General features: G+C 45.3%; 1 protein-coding gene and 1 long non-coding RNA gene across 7 annotated transcripts in view; one reads left to right on the top strand and one right to left on the bottom strand.

Moving 5' to 3' along the window:
• Positions 1-22,481, bottom strand: part of LOC137239337 (uncharacterized) — a 222,814-nt gene that overhangs the window by 153,097 nt on the left and 47,236 nt on the right. The window lies entirely within an intron of this gene.
• The window catches only part of LOC137239325 (cyclin-dependent kinase-like 1), a 54,172-nt gene that overhangs the window by 26,443 nt on the left and 5,248 nt on the right, over positions 1-22,481 (top strand). For 4 of the 6 annotated variants that reach the window (XM_067764499.1, XM_067764497.1, XM_067764498.1 and 1 more), the window contains exons 2-3: positions 19,416-19,471; positions 19,531-19,661. In XM_067764499.1, coding sequence (XP_067620600.1) covers positions 19,416-19,471; positions 19,531-19,661 — 187 coding nt within the window. Of the gene's footprint in view, positions 1-3,781; positions 3,874-19,415; positions 19,472-19,530; positions 19,662-22,481 lie in introns of those variants that run through there. The other 2 variants (XM_067764494.1, XM_067764496.1) reach the window with 2 other exon arrangements.

Here is a 22,481-nt window from a genome sequence, read left to right as displayed (position 1 = left end):
CCCCCGACGGGTTTCATCGCGCCATGTTGCCAGGTCGCAAACCCAAATCATTCGGGTACCCCAATGCTTGCCCAAGGACGCCCAGTCCCAGGGCCACAACAGCAACTGCATCCTGGCCTTCTTCAACCCAGGCGTAGTCACCCGTCACTTACCCCCAGAGTGGCGACTTCTCTCCCTATGCACTTCAGAATTCTGCAGTTAAACTGTAATGGACTAACTGGGAAGATTCACGGAGATAGTCGGATTCATGAAGCGGCACAACATCCGCATTGCTGCAATTCAAGAGACTAAACTCACAGCAAGACAATGTCCACAGAAAAGATCGCGAGAGGGGAAATGGAGGCGGCCTCGCGTTTATCACACACCACTCTGTGCAATATTATATATTTGATCCTGGCATCGACCGCAGGGACAATTTCTTAGAACGTCAAAGCCTATCTGTCCGGTCAGGCGATGCAAACCTAGAAATCATCAACATCTACATCCCTCCTGCCACCTGTTGCCCCAGGTTTACCGCCCTAATATCAGAGCCTTACTCACTGGCAACAATCGCATTATCTTAGGTGATTTCAATGCCCATCACGATCTATGGCATTCAAATTTGCGGGCGGACAGTAGGGGTGAGATGTTGGCGGATCAAATAGAACAAACGACGTTCTGCACAATAAACGGAGACGCCCCCACACGTATGATAGGAAGCTGTCACAGTTCGCCAGATATCTCAATCGTGAGTGCAGAACTCGTAAACTGCGTCAACTGGCAGCCGATGGTAACATTGGCATCCGACCACCTGCCTATACTTATTTCGCTCGAGCGTACCGTCGACTTCATCGTCACCGAAAAACGCACTTTCATAAACTTCAAAAAAGGAAAGTGGGAAGAATATAAATCTTTTACAGACAACCTCTTTGCTGCCCTCCCTATCCCGATTGATGCCCGCCAAGGGGAGCGTGCCTTCCGCAAGGTCATTGAATCCGCCTCGGCACGTTTCATTCGCGCCGGGAGAATTCCCGAAATCCGGCCCCACTTCCCGGCGGAGGCCGCAAACTTAGCGAGAGAACGTGACCTTATAAGACAGCTTGATCCAGGCGACCCCCAAATAAGGGATATAAACCAACGCATCAGATTGCTTGTGGATGAACACAAGCGGGCGAAATGGGAGGAGCACCTAAGAGGTTGTAACCTCTCTACCAGTGTGGGTAAACTTTGGTCCACCGTAAAGTCCCTATCGAATCCGACTAAGCACAAAGACAAGGTTTCCATCGCCTTTGGTGACAAAGTGCTGTCGGATGCGAAAAAATGTACGAGCGTTTTCTGCCGACAATATATAATGCATTCTACGGTCGGCAAAGATAGACGGAGGGCCAACAGACACGCACATAAACACAAATTCAGCGCGTCACCAATCACTATCACCGCTAAAGAGGTTGAGGACGCCATTGGCAGTGAGCCCAGACGGCATAGCCATGCCGATGCTTAAAAGCCTAGGGAAAGAGGGTTTCAAATATTTAGCGCATGTCTTCAACCTGTCTCTTTCCACCATTGTCATACCCGAGAAATGAAAAATGGCCAAGGTGGTCCCGCTACTAAAGCCTGGTAAACCAGCTAACATAGGAGAGTCGTATCGTCCGATATCTCTCCTATCGTCAGTAGCAAAGACGCTTGAAGCCATTTTGCTCCCTTATTTCCAAGCAAATTTGCAGCTAGCCTGTCATCAGCATGGCTTCAGAAAACTCCACAGCACTACCACCGCGCTAAATGCCCTTAGCACCCAGATAAATTGCGGTTTAAATCAAAACCCCACCATAGAACAGTACTCGTAGCGCTACACCTATCAAAAGCTTTTGATACGGTCAACCAGGGCTCGTTACTGCAAGACCTGGAAGGGTCTACCCTTCCCCCATGTCTTAAAAGGTGGACCGCAAATTATCTGGGTGGTCGGCAGGCATCGGTGCAATTTAGAAACGAAACATCAAAACCAAGGAGAATTAAACAAGGGGTGCCACAGGGTGGTGTCCTATCCCCACTTTTGTTTAATTTCTACATATCTAAGCTACCTTCACCACCGGAAGGAGTCACAATCGTTTCCTACGCCGATGACTGCACAATAATGGCCACAGGCCCAGGCCCACAGATCGATCAGCTATGCAATAGAATAAACGGCTACCTCCCTGATCTCTCCAGTTTTTTCGCCTCGCGAAACCTGGCTTTATCACCGACTAAATCTTCCGCGACCCTATTTACAACATGGACGTCCCAAATGTCGACAATTCTGAACATCCACGTCGATGGCACTACGCGACCGACTGTCCTGCACCCCAAAATCTTGGGTGTGACGTTTGATCAGGATCTACATTTTGATGCGCACGCAACCGCAATTGTTCCAAGAATTCAGAGCCGTAACAAAATCCTCAAATCCCTCGCTGACAGTACCTGGGGAAAAGATAAAGAAACGCTCATGACTACATACAAAGCAATTGGCCAGCCGATTACGTGCTACGCGTCACCCATATGGTCGCCAAGCCTAAAAATTACCCACTGGAAGAAGCTACAGGCATGCCAAAATACTGCTCTCAGAATTGCCACGGGCTGTCTTCTTATGTCCCAGAACACCATCTGCATAATGAGGTGAGAATACTCCCCATCAGGGAGAGAAATGAGATGCTGACCAAACAGTTCCTGTTGAATACCCAGAAACCTGAGCATCCCAACAGACATCTAATTGATGAACCAGCACCGCCTAGGGGCTTAAGGAGTCATCTCCGTAAGAATTTTGAGGAAATACGGCACCTAAGAACACAGCCGTATGAAGCGAAAAAACACAAGCAGGTCCTTGGTGAACTCCACCAACAGGCGTCGGACCTTTATGCCGGGAATTGTCCGGTGAATCCAGTACTCAAAGAAAAGTATCCAAAACTCGCGGAAGAGGAACGCATACTCCCCTGGGAAACGCGTGTCACTCTTGCTCAACTTCGTTCTGGATACTGTAACAGGTTAAACTCTTACCTATTCAGAATCAACCCCGACATACAAAATGTATGCCCGCTTGCAATGTGTCCCCACATGACACCAACCATCTCTTTAATTGTAATGTGGAACCAACGCCTCTAACACCCCTTTCATTATGGTCCACCCCTGTTGAAACAGCAAGTTTCCTTGGACTCCCGTTAGAGGATATTGATGAAAATTTGTGATCGGTCGCGGCTGTTAGGTGGGGCGAAGCACTGCTACAACAACAACAACAACATAATTAATTAATTTAGGGTGGTACTTCAAAACTTTTTTTTCCACCCAATGTAATGTACAGTGTACCAGTTGGTAACTAGTTTTTTTTTGCTGCAGGGTAAGCGTGAAGTATCCACACAACTAGTTTTCCTCTCTTTGTGCGCTTCCACCTAATTTATGTTCTTTTTCATACATTTTTTCATAAATTTAACTATTTTGTATGTCCGCTTTACATGTTCGCTTTAAAAAATATTTTAATCAAAAATTTTTTCTTGAATTATAATAACGCGCTATCTTCTTGATCGAAATCATCACTTCAAATGACAAATTCAATGCAGTTTAAACTATAAAAACTGCTTACAAATGCTGTAAATACACAAAACAAAAAAAAACACATTTTTTTATATTCGCTTTTCATATACTGTCCTATACATACATATCTACGTACAATTAATTTGCTGCATGCTCATCATTTTGCATTTTAAATAAAAATTAAAAAAGTTAAAAATAATTTTCTTCCGATCATAACAAAAACAAAAAAAAAACCTTATATATACATTTATTGATGTGTTCTTATAAAATGCTGCCACGTAAAGAATTTCCTGCGCGTCGTTCAAATTTATTGCGTGGCTCGAGTGTGAGTTGGAGGTAAATTTTGTCATTAATTTTTATCGATATGCCATTTATTGACAAACTAGCCTTTACCCGCGGCCCAGTCCGCAAGGAGAAAATAAAATATATGTGCTATTCACGTTAGCCTGCTTATCAAGTTGTCTGTTTAAAAATTTTTTCTGTCAATGTATTTTATTTTTTAATACTGTAAAAAAAAAGAACTAACTGAGCTGATGGGCACGCTTACATGAATAGTACAATACACCTTTTTCGAATTAAAAAAAAATACATTTTGTTTCTAAGTTAAATTAATTGATATGACAGGGGTGAAAGAATTACTACTCATAGAACAAAGGAGTGAAATTACAATTAGCTAAAACCAAAAAGAAGTTTTTAAATGAAAGCAGTGTTGCTTTTTCGGGTATTTAGTTGGTTAAAATATAACAAAAATTTTAATTATAGTTGTAATAGTTCGTTACAGGATTCATTTAAAAATAGAACGAAAACGCTGTGATATATTAAAGATGAAACATACCGAATTTTAATTACGAATAATTTGCCGTAAATCCACGGCCATGTGTGCTGAATTACCGGTTTCGAAGAGACCTAAAATGATCCCGGAAGTGTCCCTAAATGACACCAAATAGTCACGAAATGATGCCGACGGGATCCTGGACAAATCTCGAAAACTATGCAGAAATGATGCCGGAAGGGTCCCAACATAATCCCGAAGTAGTCACGAAAAGTCCCGAAATGACCCTGACGGGATCCCGGACGGATCCCGATAACCATCCAGATTTGATTCCTGAACGGTCCGCAAATGATCCCGATATAGTCCGAAAAAGTCCCGAAAAAACTCTGACGGGATCCCGGACAAATCCCGAAAATCGCCCAGAAATTATCCCGGAGGAGTCTCAAAAATATTCCGAAATAGTAGTCACGAAAAAGGCCCGAAATGACCCTGACGGGATCCCGAAAACCATCCAGAAATGACTCTGGAGGGATCCCCAAATGATCCCGGAAAAGTCCACAAACCATCCAGAATTGATCTCTGAAGGTTCCGCAAATGATCCCGAAATAGTCCCGAAAGTCACGAAAAACTCAGACCCATCCCGAAAATCATGAAGAAATCATCCTGGAAGGGTTCCAAAATTACCCCGAAATAACTCTGACGGGATCCCGGACAGATCCCGAAAATCATCCAGAACTGAGCTCTGAAACGTCCCCAAATAATCCAGAAATAGTCCGGAAAAAGTCCCGAAAAAACTCCGTCGGGATTCCGGACAGATCCCGAAAATCACCCAGAAATTATGCCGGAGGGGTCCCAAAATGATTCCGAAATAGTCCCGAAAAAGTCCCGAAATGACCTTGAGGGGATCCCAGGCCGATACCGAAAACCATCCAGAATTGATCTCTAAAGGGTCCGCAATTTATCCCAGATAAAGTCGCGAAAAAACTACGAAGGGATCCCGAACAGATCCCGAAAATCATAGAGAAATTATCCCGGAAGGGTCCCAAAATGATCCCGAAATAGTTCCGAAAAGGCGCGAAATAACCCTGACGGGATCCCGGACGGATCCCGAAAACCACCCAGAAATGATCTTTAAGGGCAACTGACCCCGAAATAGTCGTAAAAAAGTCCCGAAATTACCCCGACGGGATCCTGAAAACCATCCAGAAATTATCCCTGAAGGATCCCCAAATGATCCAAGAACAGTCTCGAAACTCCCTGACATTTTCCCGAAAAAGTAAAAAAATAAACCCGACGGGATCTCGGACGGATCCCGAAAACGATCCAGAAATGATGCCGGAAGGGACCCCAAATGATCCCGAAAAATTCCCGAAATTCCCCCGATGGGATCCCGGACGGATCCCGGACCAACCAGAAATGATGCCGGTTGGTACCCCAAAATGATCCCGAAATAGGCCAGAAATGACCCCGTCGGGATCCCGGACGGATCCCCAAAAGTATACAGAAATTATGCTGGAAGGTGAAATGATCCCCTTAAAGAAAGCTGAAAAATGAAATGATCCTCTTATAGTTCCGAAATGATCCTGACGGGATTCCCGACGGATCCCGGAAACTATCCAGAAATGATGCCGGAAAGGTTCCCAAGTTATCCCCAAATAGTCCCGAAATTACCCTGACGGTATCCCGGACGGATCACGAAAACCATCCGGATATGGTGGCGAAAGGGTCCCCAAATGATCCCGCATTAGTCGCGGGTTCCGAAATGACCCTGACGGGATCCCCGAAGGATCCCGGAAACTATCCAGAAATGATGCCGGAAAGGTTCCCAAGTTATCCCCAAATAGCCCCGAAATTACCCTGATGGTATCCCGGACGGATACCGAAAACCATCTAGAAAAGTGGCCGGAAGATACACCAAATGATCCCGAAAAAGTCCTGAAATGATCCAGACGGGATCCCGGACGAATCCCGAAAACTATCCATCTAGGTAGCACAAATGATCCCGAAATAGTCCCCGCCGGGATCACGGGCGGATCCCGAAAAAGTCCTGAAATGACCCCGACGGGATCCCGTACGGATCCCGAAAATCATCCAGAAATGATGAAGGTAGGTACCCAAATGATCCCGAAATAGTCCCGAAATGATCCCGACGGGATCCTGGACGGATCCCGAAAACCAACCAGAAATGATGCCGGTAGGTACCCCAAATGGTCCCGATATGACCCCGTCGGGATCCCGCACGGATCCCTAAAACTATCCAGAAATGATGCCGGAAAGGTCCCCAAATAACCCCCTAATAGTCCCGAAATTACGCAGACGGAATCCCGGACGGATCCGGAAACCATCCAGAAATGATGCCGGGAGAGACCCCAAATGATCCCGCAAAAGTCCCAAAATGACCCCGGTAGGATCCCGGACGGATCCCGTAAACCATCCAGAAATGATGCCGGAAGAGAACCCAAATGATCCTGCAAAAGGCCCAAAATGACCCCGACAGGATCCCGGACGGATCCCGTAAACCATCCAGAAATGATGCCGGAAGAGACCCCAAATGATCCCGCAAAAGTCCCAAAATGACCCCGACAGGATCCCGGACGGATCCCGAAAATCATACAGAAATGATGCCGGAAGAGACCCCAAATGATCCCGCAAAAGTCTCAAAATGACCCCGACAGGATCCCGGACGGATCCTGTAAACCATCCAGAAATGATGCCGGAAGAGACCCCAAATGATCCCGCAAAAGTCCCAAAACGACCCCGACAGGATCCCAGACGGATCCCTAAAACTATCCAGAAATGATGCCGAAAGGGTCCCCAAATGATCCTGTATTAGTCGAGAAAAAGTTCCGAAATGACTCCGATGGGATCCCGGATGGATCCCGAAAACCATCTAGAAATGATGCCGGAGGAGACCCCAAAAATGATCCCGCTAAAGTCCCAAAATGACCCCGACAGGGTCGCGGACGGATCCCGTAAACCATCCAGAAATGATGCCGGAAGAGACCCCAAATGATCTCGCAAAAGTCCTGAAATGATCCAGACGGGATCCCGGACGAATCCCGAAAACTATCCATCTAGGTATCCCAAATGACCCCGAAATAGTCCCGAAATGACCCCGCCGGGATCACGGGCGGATCCCGAAAAAGTCCTGAAATGACCCCGACGGGATCCCGCACGGATCCCGAAAATCATCCAGAAATGATGAAGGTAGGTATTCAAATGATCCCGCTAAAGTCCCAAAATGACCCCGACAGGGTCGCGGACGGATCCCGTAAACCATCCAGAAATGATGCCGGAAGAGACCCCAAATGATCTCGCAAAAGTCCTGAAATGATCCAGACGGGATCCCGGACGAATCCCGAAAACTATCCATCTAGGTATCCCAAATGATCCCGAAATAGTCCCGAAATGACCCCGCCGGGATCACGGGCGGATCCCGAAAAAGTCCTGAAATGACCCCGACGGGATCCCGTACGGATCCCGAAAATCATCCAGAAATGATGAAGGTAGGTACCCAAATGATCCCGAAATAGTCCCGAAATGATCCCGACGGGATCCTGGACGGATCCCGAAAACCAACCAGAAATGATGCCGGTAGGTACCCCAAATGGTCCCGATATGACCCCGTCGGGATCCCGCACGGATCCCTAAAACTATCCAGAAATGATGCCGGAAAGGTCCCCAAATAACCCCCTAATAGTCCCGAAATTACGCAGACGGAATCCCGGACGGATCCGGAAACCATCCAGAAATGATGCCGGGAGAGACCCCAAATGATCCCGCAAAGGTCCCAAAATGACCCCGATAGAATCCCGGACGGATCCCGAAAACCATCCAGAAATGATGCCGGAGGAGACCCCAAAAATGATCCCGCTAAAGTCCCAAAATGACCCCGACAGGGTCGCGGACGGATCCAGTAAACCATCCAGAAATGATGCCGGAAGAGACCCCAAATGATCTCGCAAAAGTCCTGAAATGATCCAGACGGGATCCCGGACGAATCCCGAAAACTATCCATCTAGGTATCCCAAATGATCCCGAAATAGTCCCGAAATGACCCCGCCGGGATCACGGGCGGATCCCGAAAAAGTCCTGAAATGACCCCGACGGGATCCCGTACGGATCCCGAAAATCATCCAGAAATGATGAAGGTAGGTATTCAAATGATCCCGCTAAAGTCCCAAAATGACCCCGACAGGGTCCCGGACGGATCCCGTAAACCATCCAGAAATGATGCCGGTAGGTACCCCAAATGGTCCCGATATGACCCTGTCGGGATCCCGAACGGATCCCTAAAACTATCCAGAAATGATGCCGAAAGGGTCCCCAAATGATCCTGTATTAGTCGAGAAAAAGTTCCGAAATGACTCCGACGGGATCCCGAAAACCATCTAGAAATGATGCCGGAAGAGACCCCAAATGATCCCGCAAAGGTCCCAAAATGACCCCGACAGGATCCCGGACGGATCCCGAAAACCATCCAGAAATGATGCCAGAGGAGACCCCAAATGATCCCGCTAAAGTCCCAAAATGACCCCGACAGGGTCCCGCAGGGATCCCGTAAACCATCCAGAAATGATGCCGGAAGAGACCCCAAATGATCTCGCAAAAGTCCCAAAATGACCCCGACAGGATCCCGGACGGATCTCGTAAACCATCCAGAAATGATGCCGGAAGAGACCCCAAATGATCCCCCAAAAGTCCCAAAATGACCCCGACAGGATCCCGGACGGATCCCGAAAACCATCCAGAAATGATGCCGGGAGAGACCTCAAATGATCCCGCAAAAGTCCCAAAATGACCCCGACAGGATCCCGGACGGATCCCGTAAACCATCCAGAAATGATGCCGGAAGAGAACCCAAATCATCCTGCAAAAGGCCCAAAATGACCCCGACAGGATCCCGGACGGACCCCGTAAACCATCCAGAAATGATGCCGGAAGAGACCCCAAATGATCCCGCAAAAATCCCAAAATGACCCCGACAGGATCCCGGACGGATCCCGAAAATCATACAGAAATGATGCCGGAAGAGACCCCAAATGATCCCGCAAAAGTCTCAAAATGACCCCGACAGGATCCCGGACGGATCCTGTAAACCATCCAGAAATGATGCCGGAAGAGACCCCAAATGATCCCGCAAAAGTCCCAAAATGACCCCGACAGGATCCCGGACGGATCCCGAAAACCATCCAGGAATGATTCCGGAAGAGACCCCAAATGATCCCGCAAAAGTCCCAAAATGACCCCGACAGGGTTCCGGACGGAGCCCGTAAACCATCCAGAAATGATGCCGGAAGAGACCCCAAATGATCCCGCAAAAGTCCCAAAATGACCCCGACAGGATCCCGAACGGATCCCGTAAACCATCCAGAAATGATGCCGAAAGAGACCCCAAATGATCCCGCAAAAGTCCCAAAATGACGCCGACGGGATCCCGGACGGATCCCGTAAACCATCCAGAAATGATGCCGGAAGAGACCCCAAATGGTCCCGCAAAAGTCCCAAAATGACCCCGAGAGGATCCCGGACGGATCCCGTAAACCATCCAGAAATGATGCCGGACGAGACCTCAAATGATCCCGCAAAAGTCCCAAAATGACCCCGACAGGATCCCGGACGGATCCCGTAAACCATCCATAAATGATGCCGGAAGAGACCCCAAATGATCCCGCAAAAGTCCCAAAATGACGCCGACGGGATCCCGGACGGATCCCGTAAACCATCCAGAAATGATGCCGGAAGAGACCCCAAATGATCCCGCAAAAGTCCCAAAATGACGCCGACGGGATCCCGGACGGATCCCTAAAACCATCCAGGAATGATTACGGAAAGGACCCAAACTGACCCCGAAAAAGTCCCGTAATGATCCCGGAAACCATCAAGAATTTATCTCTCGAAGGTACGCAAATGATCCCGAAAGTACCCCGACGGGATCCCGGACGGATCCCGAAAACCATCCAGAAATGATGCCGGAAGGGTCCCCAAATGATCGCGAAATAGTCCCGAAATGATTCCGGAATAGTCCCGAAAATGTCCCAAAATAACCCCGTCGGGATCCCGGACGGATCCCGAAAACTATTCAGAAATGATCCCGGAAGGGTCCCAAAATGATCCCGAAATAGTCCCGAAAAAGTCCCGAAATTACCCCGGGATAATCCCGGACCGATCCCGAAAACCATCCAGAAATGATCCCGGAGGGTCTCGATATGACCCTTACGGGATTACAAATAAGGTGAAGCTAATTATAAAACCATGTTAATAAGGCAGCAGGCGCATTGGAGCGAATAAAAAGTTACATAGAAACATACAGGTAAAGCTAATAAAAGCGTGCTAATAAAAACAATTGATGGAGGGCGGATGGCGGGAGTAGAGGAGAGGACCACTGATCGTTCCTCCAAAATTGTCTAGATCTCGTTCTGTATGTACCAGATACCAAAAACTATTGATTTTGGAGAAAATTTATATTGAGTTATAACAATTTATAGATTTTACACCAGAGGGTGAGATAAAGGGGGGTGGGCGGGCGGAGGGTGTCACTGCTTACTTTGTAAGCCCTCGACTTATTTGACCCCTTGAGTCTGTGATATTGGTGAAGGCCAGTATACGTAAAGTTATAATGAGTAAAAATTATTAAAAAGTAATTGCTCGAAGGGGTCGTGGAACCCCCACCCCTCTTTCCATGTTCGAAAAAAATTTCGCTAGTAGACTACTGTCTGTGTCCCAAATTTCATCAAAATCCGTGTAGCCATTCTGGCGTGATTCAGTCGCAAAGACGAAAAAATATAATAATTAAATTATAACTGTTCCTAGGGGGCGGAGACCACGCCCATTTTGAAAAATATATAGCTAGTAGATCCTTCTAGACTATTGGCTATATGTGTGCAAATTTTCATCCAAATCGGTCCAGCCGTTCTTGCGTTATTGAGTCACAAAGACAAACGTCTGGACAAACATCCAAACATCCAAACATCTTAACATCCAAACTTTGCCATTTATAATATATACTAGCCTTTACCCGCGGCCCCGTCCGCAAGGAGAAAATGAAATATGTGGGCTATTCACGTTAGCCTGCTTATAAAGTTATCTGTTTAAAATTTTTTTTCTGTCTAATGCATTTTATTTTTGTAATTGAGTAAAAAAAAAGAACTTTATGAGCTGATAATCTGATAGGATCCCAAAATGATAACGAAATTTTCCAGAAAAAGCCACGAAATGACCCCGATGCTATCGCGGACGGATCCCGAAAACCTTCCAGAAACGCCCCGGAAGTGTTTCCAAAAGTTCCCGAAGTAGTCCCAAAAAAACCCGAAATGACAACGACACGATTCTAGACTTATCCAGATAACCACACAGAAATGATGCCTGAAGGGTACCAAATTGATCCCGAAATTGTCCCGAAAATGTTCCGAAATTACCCTGACGGGCTCCCGGACGGGCTCCCGGACGGATCTCAGAAACCATCCAGAAAATATCCAGGAAGGGTCCCTAAATTATCCCGACTAACTCCAGAAAAAGTTCCGAAATGGCTTCGAGGGGATCCACGATGGATCGCGAAAACCATACAGAAATGATTCCGGAAGGATTCCAAAATGATCCCGAAATAGTCCGGAATTGACCCAGATGGGATCCCGCACAGATCCAGAAATGATCCCGGAAGGGTGCAAAAACTATCCCGGAAAAGTAACAAAAAATCCCGAAATGGCTCCTACGGCATCCCGGACGGATCCAGAAATGATCTCGGAAGCGTCCCCAAATGATCCCAAAATGGTCCCGAAATGACCCTGATGGATCCGGCAAACCATTAAGAAATTATGCCGAAAGGGTCCCAAAATGATCCCGAAATAATACAGTAAAAGTCACGAAACGACCCCTAGAGGATCCCCAAAAGATCCCGTATTAGCCCCGAAAAGGTCCCGAAATAACCCCGACGGGATCCCGGACAAATCCCGAAAACCATCCAGAAATGATGCCGGAAGGAATCCCAAATGATTCCGTAAAAGTCCCGCATTGATTCCGACGGGATCCCGAACGGATACCGAAAATCATCCAGAAGTGACGCCGGAAAGGTCCTCAAATGATCACCTAATAGTCCCGAAATGACCCTTAAGGGGTCATGGACGGATCCCATAAACCATCCAGAAATGATCCCGATATATTCCCGAAGAAGTCCCGAAATGACCCTGACGGGATCTCGAACGCACCCCTAAATGACCCTGACGGGATCCCGGACAGATCCCGAAATCCATCCAGAAATGATCTTAGGAGGGACCCCAAATGATCCCGAAAAAGTCCCGCAATGATTCCGAGGGGATCCTGATCGGATACCGATAACCATCCAGATCAAATGATCACCTAATACCAAAATGACCCTGACGGCATCCCGGACTGATCCCAAAATCCATCCAGAAATGATCTTGGGAAGGTCCCAAAATTATCCCGAAATAGTCTCGGAAAAGTTCAGAAATTACCCTGACGGGTTCCCGGACGAATCCTGAAAGCCATCTCTAAATGATCCCGAAAAAGTCCCGAAATGACCCTGACTGGACCCCGAAAGGATCCCGAAAACTATCCAGAAATGAAGCCGGAAATGTCCTCAAATGATCACCTAATAGTTCCGAAAAGACCCTGACGGGATCCCGAACGGATCCCGACAACTATCTAGAAATGATGCCGAAAGGGCCCGCAAATGATCCCGTATTAGTCGAGAAAAAGTCCCGAAATGAACCCGACGGGATGCCGGACGAATCCCAAAAATCAGGCAGAAATGATGCCGGAAGGGACACCAAATGATCCCGAAAAAGTCCCGCAATAATTCCGACGGGATCCTGAGCGGATACCGAAAACCATCCAGAAGTGATGCCGAAAAGGTCCTCAAATGATCACCTAATAGTCCCAAAATGACCCTGACGGCATCCCGGACAGATCCCGAAATCCATCCAGAAATGATCTTGGGAGGGTCCCAAAATTATCCCGAAATAGTCTGGGAAAAGTCCAGAAATTACCCTGACGGATACCGGACGAATCCTGAAAACCAATCTTAAATGATGCCGAAAAAGTCCCGAAATGACCCTGATGGGACCCGGAAAGGATCCCGAAAACTAACCAGAAATGATGCCGGAAAGGTCCTCAAATAATCTCCCAATAGTTCCGAAAAGACCCTGACGGGATCCCGAGCGGATCCCGACAACTATCCAGAAATGATACCGAAAGGGCCCGCAAATGATCCCGCATTAGTCGAGAAAAAGTCCCGAAATGACCCCGACGGGATGCCGGACGAATCCCAAAAACCATCCAGAAATGATTTTGGAAGGGACCCCAATGATCCCGAAAAAGTCCCGCAATTATTCCGACGGGAATCTGAACGGATACCGAAAACCATCCAGAAGTGATGCCGGAACGGTCCTCAAATGCTCACCTAATAGTCCCAAAATGACCCTGAGGGCATCCCGGACAAATCCCGAAATCCATCCAGAAATGATCTTGGGAAGGTCCCAAAATGATCCCGAAATAGTCTCGGAAAAGTCCAGAAATTACCCTGACGGGTTCCCGGACGAATCCTGAAAGCCATCCTTAAATGATCCCGAAAAAGCCCCGAAATGACCCTGACGGGATCCCGAAAGGATTCCAAAAACTATCCAGAAATGATGCCGGAAAGGTCCTCAAATGATCCCCTAGTAGTTCCGAAATGACCGTGACGGGATCCCGAACGGATCCCGACAACTATCCAGAAATTATGCCGAAAGGGTCCGCAAATGATCCCGTATTAGTCGAGACAAAGACCCGAAATGACGCCGACGGGATCCCGGACGAATCCCAAAAACCATCCAGAAATGATGCCGGTAGGTATCCCAAATGATCCCGAAATAATCCCGAAATGACCTCGTCGGCATCCCGGACGGATACCGAATATTATCCAGAAATGATGCCGGAAAGGTCCACAAATGATCCCCTAATAGTCCCGAAATTACCCTGATGGGATCCCGGACGGATCCCGAAAACCATCAAGAAATGATGCCGGAAGAGCCCCCAAATGATCCCGAAAAAGTCCCCAAATGACCCCGACGATATCCCGGACGGATCCCGAAAACCATCCAGAAATGATGCCGGAAGAGCCCCCAAATGATCCCGAAAAAGTCCCCAAATGACCCCGACGAGATCCCGCACGGATCCCGAGAACCATCCAGAAATGATGCCGGAAGAGCCCCAAATGATCCCGAAAAAGTCCCCAAATGACCCCGACATACTCCAGAAAAGTTCCGAAATGGCTCCGAGGGAATCAACGACGGATCGCGAAAACCATACAGAAATGATTCCGGAAGGATCCCAAAATGATCCCGAAATAGTCCGGAAATGACCCAGATGGGATCCCGCACAGATCCAGAAATGATCCCGGAAGGGTCCAAAAACTATCCCGGAAAAGTAACAAAAAATCCCGAAATGGCTCCTACGGCATCCCGGACGGATCCAGAAATGATCTCGGAAGGGTCCCCAAATGATCCCAAAATGGTCCCGAAATGACCCTGATGGATCCGGCAAACCATCAAGAAATTATGCCGGAAGGGTCCCCAAATGATCCCGAAATAAAACAGAAAAAGTCACGAAACGACCCCTAGAGGATCCCCAAATGATCCCGTATTAGCCCCAAAAAAGTCCCAAAATGACCCTGACGGGATCCCGAAAGGATTCCGAAAACAATACAGAAATGATGCCGGAAAGGTCCTCAAATGATGCCCTAATAGTCCCGAAATGACCGTGACGGGATCCCGACAACTATCCAGAAATGATGCCGGAAAGGTTCCCAAATGATCCCCTAATAGTCCCGAAATTACCCTAATGGAATCCCGGACGGATCCCGAAAACCATCCAGAAATGATGCCGAAAGGGTTCCCAAATGATCCCGTATTAGTCGCGAAAAAGTCCCGAAATGACCCCGACGGGATCCCGGACGGATCCCGAAAACCATCCAGAAATGATGCCGGATGAGCCCCAAAATGATCCCGAAAAAGTCCCCAAATGACCCCGACGAGATCCCGGACGGATCCCGAAAACCATCCAGAAATGATGCCGGAAGATCCCCCAAATGATCCAGAAAAAGTCCCCAAATGACCCCGACGATATCCCGGACGGATCCCGAAAACCATCCAGAAATGATGCCGGAAGAGCCCTCAAATGATCCCGAAAAAGTCCCCATATGACCCCGACGAGATCCCGCACGGATCCCGAAAACCATCCAGAAATGATGCCGGAAGGGTCCCCAAATGATCGCGAAATAGTCCCGAAATGATTCCGGAATAGTCCCGAAAATGTTCCAAAATAACCCCGACGGGATCCCGGACGGATCCCGCAAACTATACAGAAATGATCCCGGAAGGGTCCCAAAATGATCCCGAAATAGTCCCGAAAAAGTCCCGAAATTACCCCGGCGTAATCCCGGACCGATCCCGAAAACCATCCAGAAATGATCCCGGAAGGGTCTCGATATGACCCTTACGGGATTACAAATAAGGTGAAGCTAATTATAAAACCATGTTAATAAGGCAGCAGGCGCATTGGAGCGAATAAAAAGTTAGATAGAAACATACAGGTAAAGCTAATAAAAGCGTGCTAATAAAAACAATTGATGGAGGGCGGATGGCGGGAGTAGAGGAGAGGACCACTGATCGTTCCTCCAAAATTGTCTAGATATCGTTCTGTATGTACCAGATACCAAAAACTATTGATTTAGGAGAAAATTTAGATTGAGTTATAACAATTTATGGATTTTACACCAGAGGGGAGATAAAGGGGGGCGGGCGGAGGGTGTCACTGCTTACTTTGTAAGCCCTCCACTTATTTGACCCCTTGAGTCTGTGATATTGGTGAAGGCCAGTATACGTAAAGTTATAATGTGTAAAAATTATGAAAAATAATTTCTCGAAGGGTCGTGGGACCCCCACCCCTCTTTCCATGTTCGAAAAAAATTTCGCTAGTAGACTACTGTCTGTGTCCCAAATTTCATCAAAATCCGTGTAGCCATTCTGGCGTGATTCAGTCGCAAAGACGAAAAAATATAATAATTAAATTATAACTGTTCCTAGGGGGCGGGGACCACGCCCCTTTTGAAAAATATATAGCTAGTAGATCCTTCTAGACTATTGGCTATATGTGTGCAAAATTTCATCCAAATCGGTCCAGCCGTTCTTGCGTTATTGAGTCACAAAGACAAACGTCTGGACAAACATCCAAACATCCAAACATCCAAACATCCAAACATCCAAACATCCAAACATCCAAACATCTAAACATCCAAACATCCAAACATCCAAACATCTTAACATCCAAACTTTCCCATTTATAATATATATTAGATTAGATATTAGATTATGGTAAGCTCATTAGGGTATTCCTTATAAATCAAATAAACGATGTCTTTATTGTCTGCTTTTGAAATGGTTACACCAAGGTCAAAAATATATATATATATATATAAAAAGAAGTGTACATTTTGATTGTCACTCCATAACTCGAGAAGGGAGATAGATTGCCATGAAATTTTTAGGAAAGATACAGGAAGGAGAGATGATGGTTAGTTGATTTTGAAATCCCAAATCGGTTTAGCCATTCTTGAGTTATTATTTTTATTTAGAAAAAATTCAAAGATGTATATAAAAGAAAGTGGTGTTAGTTACACTACGCATAACTCTAGAACGGATAAACCGATTTCGTTGAAAATTGGTGTAGAGGTAGCTCAGAACCAGGGAAAGGACATGGGATACTTTTTATCCCATTCTGGCTAGGGTCTTGAGATCAAAACGTGGACCTGGGCCATCCTGCGATATGTTTGTAGAGTATGGGTGTCAAATGGAAGCTGTTTATGAGTACTTTGATACTGGGTATTTTTCGTACCCCTGGGTGACTAGGGTCTCGAGATATAGGCCAAAACGTGGACCGGGCACCCCTAGAATGTGTTTAAACAATATGGATATCACACGAAATCTGTTGATGAGGGCTTTAGTACAGGGTAGTTTTCATACCTATTGGTGACTATGGTCTCGAGATATAGGCAGAAACGTGGATAAGGGTAACACTAGGATGTGTTTTTAAATTATGGATATAAAATTGAAGCTGTTGATGTGTGCTTTAGTACAGAGTAAGTTTTATGCCGCTGGGTGACTAGGGTCTCGGGATATAGGCCAAAACGTGGACTCGGATACACCTAGAATGTGTTTTTACATTATGGGTATCAAATTGAAGCTGTTGATGTGTGCTTTAGTACAGAGAAAGTTTTACGCCGCTGGGTGACTAGGGTCTCGAGATATAGGCCAAAACATGGACCCGGATACCCCTAGAATGTGTGTGTATTATGGATATCAAATGAAAGCTGTTGATGTGTGCTTTAGTACAGAGTAAGTTTTACACCGCTGGGTGACTAGGGTCTCGAGATATAGGCCAAAACATGGACCCGGATACCCCCAGAATGTGTGTGTATTATGGATATCAAATGGAAGCTGTTGCTGAGAGCTTTAAAGCAATTTTCATTGTGATATTCGATTTACCCGTATCAACCTGGCAAAACTGATAAATATGCATGCGAAGCCGAAATATAGACATGAATTAATAATACCCACATACCTATTTACATACGTCCTATTCGATTTGCCTGAAATTTGGTATATAAATTTGCCTATATTAGTATTTACGATGCTTTTTTCCGGGAAGTAGACCAGAGACCGCTGGGACTGTGATTAGGACTAGGACTGGGACTGAGGCTGAGACTGAGACTCGGAGTGGGACTGGGACTGAGACTCGGAATGGGACTGGAACAAAATACATACCACCAAGAATGAGAAAAACTTGAGAGAAGAGAAAAGATAGAAGAAAAAGACTGAGAAAGAGATAGAATGAGACGAAGATGGTGATAGATGAAGCGAAAAATACGGAGGGAGGAGTGAATACAAAGATTAGGAAAAAGTGTAAAGGGGCGAGGGCAGAGTTAGACGGAAAAATCTTATTAAAATGTATGCAGATAGACCAAAAATTTAGGACAGAACAACGTCTGCCGTTTCTGCTAGTCTCATATATACTTTGGTTCCGAATACTCAAAAGGCTCGAAGAGGAAGAGTAATATACCCAGCGGGTTAAAGGGGCTTAGAATATACCCGCGGCAGGTATGCCTGTCCTAAGGGGCGACTAAAATACCAAATGGATTCAACGGATTTTGTAGCGCAACCCTCACAACGCGTTGCCAGCGCAAAATATGCTTCTCCAAAACAAATTTCCAACCACACCTACCCGTGGTGAATCCTATTACTTTAACAGCGGAGTCGAGAGAGCGGTATGGCCTTGAAGATTTTATGTGGTCATATTAACCCGTTCCCGATATGGTCGTTCTGGTGCCTTAATGGTGCTTGTTAACGGAACGTGTCGGATATGCATCCGGCAAAGGACCATCAACATCGATAACACTCCCCAAGGCTTTTGGGGAGTGTACTTATCGCTACAAAAACAACAACAACAACAGGAAGAGTAGTGATGTATGTTCGTGGTATCACAACGTGTCTAATGACATAGGACAATATGTGCCGTTGCGGTTGCATTTTTAGATATACTAAATTGAGCTTTTAAATATCTGAAACTAGTATACCCGGTAGGTTTTGTTCTGTTTGAAAATTGGTTTGTTACATTCATGAAGTGAGCCTCGCTTCAGCACTTCTATCTCTATACCATTCTACTTTATTCTCAATGTTTCTTTTTATACATGCCCATTCCATTTATCTACCTCCCACTCTAGCTCCAACTCTTACTACCATTCTAACTCTCATTTCATTTCCCACCCGCACGCTCACTCTAGGTCCTACTCCCATTGCCACTCAAACTCTCATTCCCATTCCAACTCCAACCCTCACTCTAACTCTTGCTCCTACTCCAAACCTTGAGAGGGTTGCGCTATATAACCCCAGAAGCTTCTTGTTTGCGATATCGTTATGAACGCTGTCAGCTGCACGTTAGTAAGTGCGCAAAGTAACAAAACAACTCTTTACACGTACCATTTTCCAATGCTCATAATATTAGTATCGAAGATATGTTAACTCATTAAATTTATAAATATTTTATTTCATTACAGACCTCAGGGTAGTAGTAAAATGGATCGCTATGAGAAGCTGAGTCGACTGGGCGAGGGTATGACTTTTCTAAAACAAAAAATGGCAATTATAAAATTATTAACTAAATTTTCACAGGTTCATATGGTGTCGTATACAAATGTCGTGATAGAGAAACTGGTGCGCTTGTAGCTGTAAAACGTTTTGTGGAGTCTGAAGATGATCCCGCCATAAGAAAAATTGCGCTACGTGAAATTCGACTGTTAAAAGTAAGTCTCTGTTTGTGTGTGTATATCGCAAATATACGCATTTTCGAAATATTCAATATTTCATTTGCACATACCATTTACTGGCTTGATACAATGCGAAAAATCGTTCCATTGATCCCTAAAGAGCGTGGTATGCGATTGATCTCTTTTGACTACATTGTACCTTTTTAGGTACAGTTGGGACTGGTCGGTTTGAAATTTATGTAGCCAGTTTTATAAAAGAACAAAACATCAAATGGTTAAAATCTATAAAAATTAAAGGGAATTGAAAGGAGTTAGTCAAAAGAAATGCGAAGTACAAGGTGGTGTTATCCCATTAGCTGATTGCTGGTTCTTGCGATTATCCTCGCAAAATTGGATTGCATTCGCTATGTCATCAACTAGTATAGACTCACCTTACCAAAACCGATCCTAAAATACTAGGACCATCGGTTCCATTAACGCAGTAGTTATTTAATTTTTGTTTTATTCCAAAACAAGTACGAAAAAATAAGAATACTGTATTGAAGTTTTAAAAAATTACAAAATTTTTTAAAATTTCCATACGGATTAAGATAGAACTTGTCAGTCTGTACCCATAGACGAACAAAGAGGATATCTAAGATATTACCAGTAGGGGTACAGTTAGGACATGTCGAATATTAGTCGTAAGGGCGTAAAGGAGAGTAGAAAAGGGTTCTGTTCGTCATTACCCGTGTGGATATAAAGAGAACCCTTGCAATATTACCCATTCAGACATAAGCAGGAACAATTTGGCCCCTCAATAGGACATGCTCAAACAAAAGGTCTCACTTAAACTCATATAACGATGTTAAGACTGGCTATAGTCGCATATTCATTTGTAACTGATCTCGCCTTCATCTTAGGCTTAGGCGTATTTTCTGCTGGGTACACATAAATTACTTAACTTATTCAATAGTATATGTCTGAATATCAAAAAGTTCAATTATATTAACAATATTTACTAAAGTAATGCATAAGATCCTGTTAAAGTATTTTTTTTTTTTTCTACACGGATTTCCAATAAACCTTTTTTTAGCTGACAAACACATTAACGACTTAAATTATGCATTCAATAATAAAAATGTGCTTTCATTATCACCTAAGTTATTCACATGGCAATGAGTCGATAAGACTACGACATTATGTGTAGTACGTGCATAATATTGATATGACATTGAAATGTCCTTAAATTTCTATTGACTATGCCGACATTGTAATTTATTATTGTTATGTACATACGTAAGTATGCATTAGGGTAGGTCAAAAAAATATACACTTTTCCTCGCTGACGTCCATAGGGCATCTCAATGTCTCTATTCAGTGGTTCCCAGGGCGTAGCAAAATTGAAGGGAATAAATTTACTAATAAGATGGTCAGGAAAGGTTAAGCCGATGGCTCTGGTTGGAGTAAGCGAGGACCCTGATGTAACAACTACACAGGCACTAAAGCCATACTGAATCTGTACACACTTGACAGTAGCAAGGATGTGTGGGCTGAGTGTCAGCCGGAAATAAGACTGCGCGTCTGCCAAGTAGAAAGAAGCCTCTTATAGGCAAGCGGAAATGCGCTGGACACTGTCTTTATGTTTCTGGATAGGTTGCACCCAGTCAGTTAGCAAACGCTGGGCAGACAGCACCTATTGTTGTTGTAACGATAAAGCCACTAGGAATTTTAATCGATATTGATAGTCATCTGCCGGATATATATCCGATGCTTCCCGGGAACTAGCATCATTAACGTACTAGACCGACAAACATGACCACGTCAAGCTAGCTATGTCATCAACCTTCTATCACCCCCCTCCCCCCTCCGTTGGATACTTTTGTGGTTACCAGACGCCCGCCTACTAAATATTAACACCTGAATGTATGCTTGTAACAGAAGCCTCGCCTCCTGAAGTTTACAATTAGGTTAGAAAAGCTGAGTAGCGGTAAAACTACATACATAGTGGGCGCAAAAAATCCCTTGAATTCCAGGGATAAGTAACACCGCCACTTGTCAGGTTTTGATATCCTTCTGACCAGCTTTGACTACTAGTACTAGTACAGAACACTATACAATCAGAGCCAATGTTTTCTTACCTTATTGGCGCTTAGCCATCTAACGAGTCACTTATTTGTTAAGCCAGCTGGTGGTCCTAAGCGATGCAGCTCCCTTTCTGGTACTGCTTATTAGTGTAGACGATGGCGAAACCACTCACTAATCACTTAATGCTCAGCTGTTCAGCTGCTACTAGGATCTGTCGTAAGTATCAAGGTTGGGATGTATACGACTCTCTGAGGGAAACTTCCAAGGTCGGTGTTTGTCTTTTTAGTAACTCTATGGTATGGCCAGAGCAGTTCCTTGCATGTGACTCCAACAAATCACAGCTGAACATTCATTTGGGGGTGAGCTAATGTGAAAAGCCCACAACCGGGACTTTGACATAATTGATTTAAGGGCTTGCTTTGAGATTTTATCGGCAGCGTCAGAAGGCGTCTAAGATGCGGCTGCAATTTCGGATGTCGGTCTTGGATTTACAAACGTGTATCATATTACTTCATCCTGCTGAGCGGATTGGTCACTGAGGAAAACTCCATTGAAAGTTCCAACAAAACCACGAATAATGAAACAATCTTTTTTGATGACCACAATGACAAATGTTTAAAGGCTTATGATTAAAGAGTATGCACATGGAAAGCTTGTTCTCTTAGTGGAATTGGTGCCGAGGCTCGACTAGTTGATGCCATCATAATAGCTAAATCAGACAGGAACGCCATACAAGGGTTCGCATGAACAAAGCATGGAGAGAAGACGATTAAAACTTTTAGCATTTAC

This window comes from Eurosta solidaginis, chromosome 2 (genome assembly GCF_040869045.1).
Source record: "Eurosta solidaginis isolate ZX-2024a chromosome 2, ASM4086904v1, whole genome shotgun sequence".
Lineage (NCBI taxonomy): Eukaryota > Metazoa > Arthropoda > Insecta > Diptera > Tephritidae > Eurosta > Eurosta solidaginis.
This window is presented reverse-complemented; position numbering and strand designations above follow the sequence as displayed.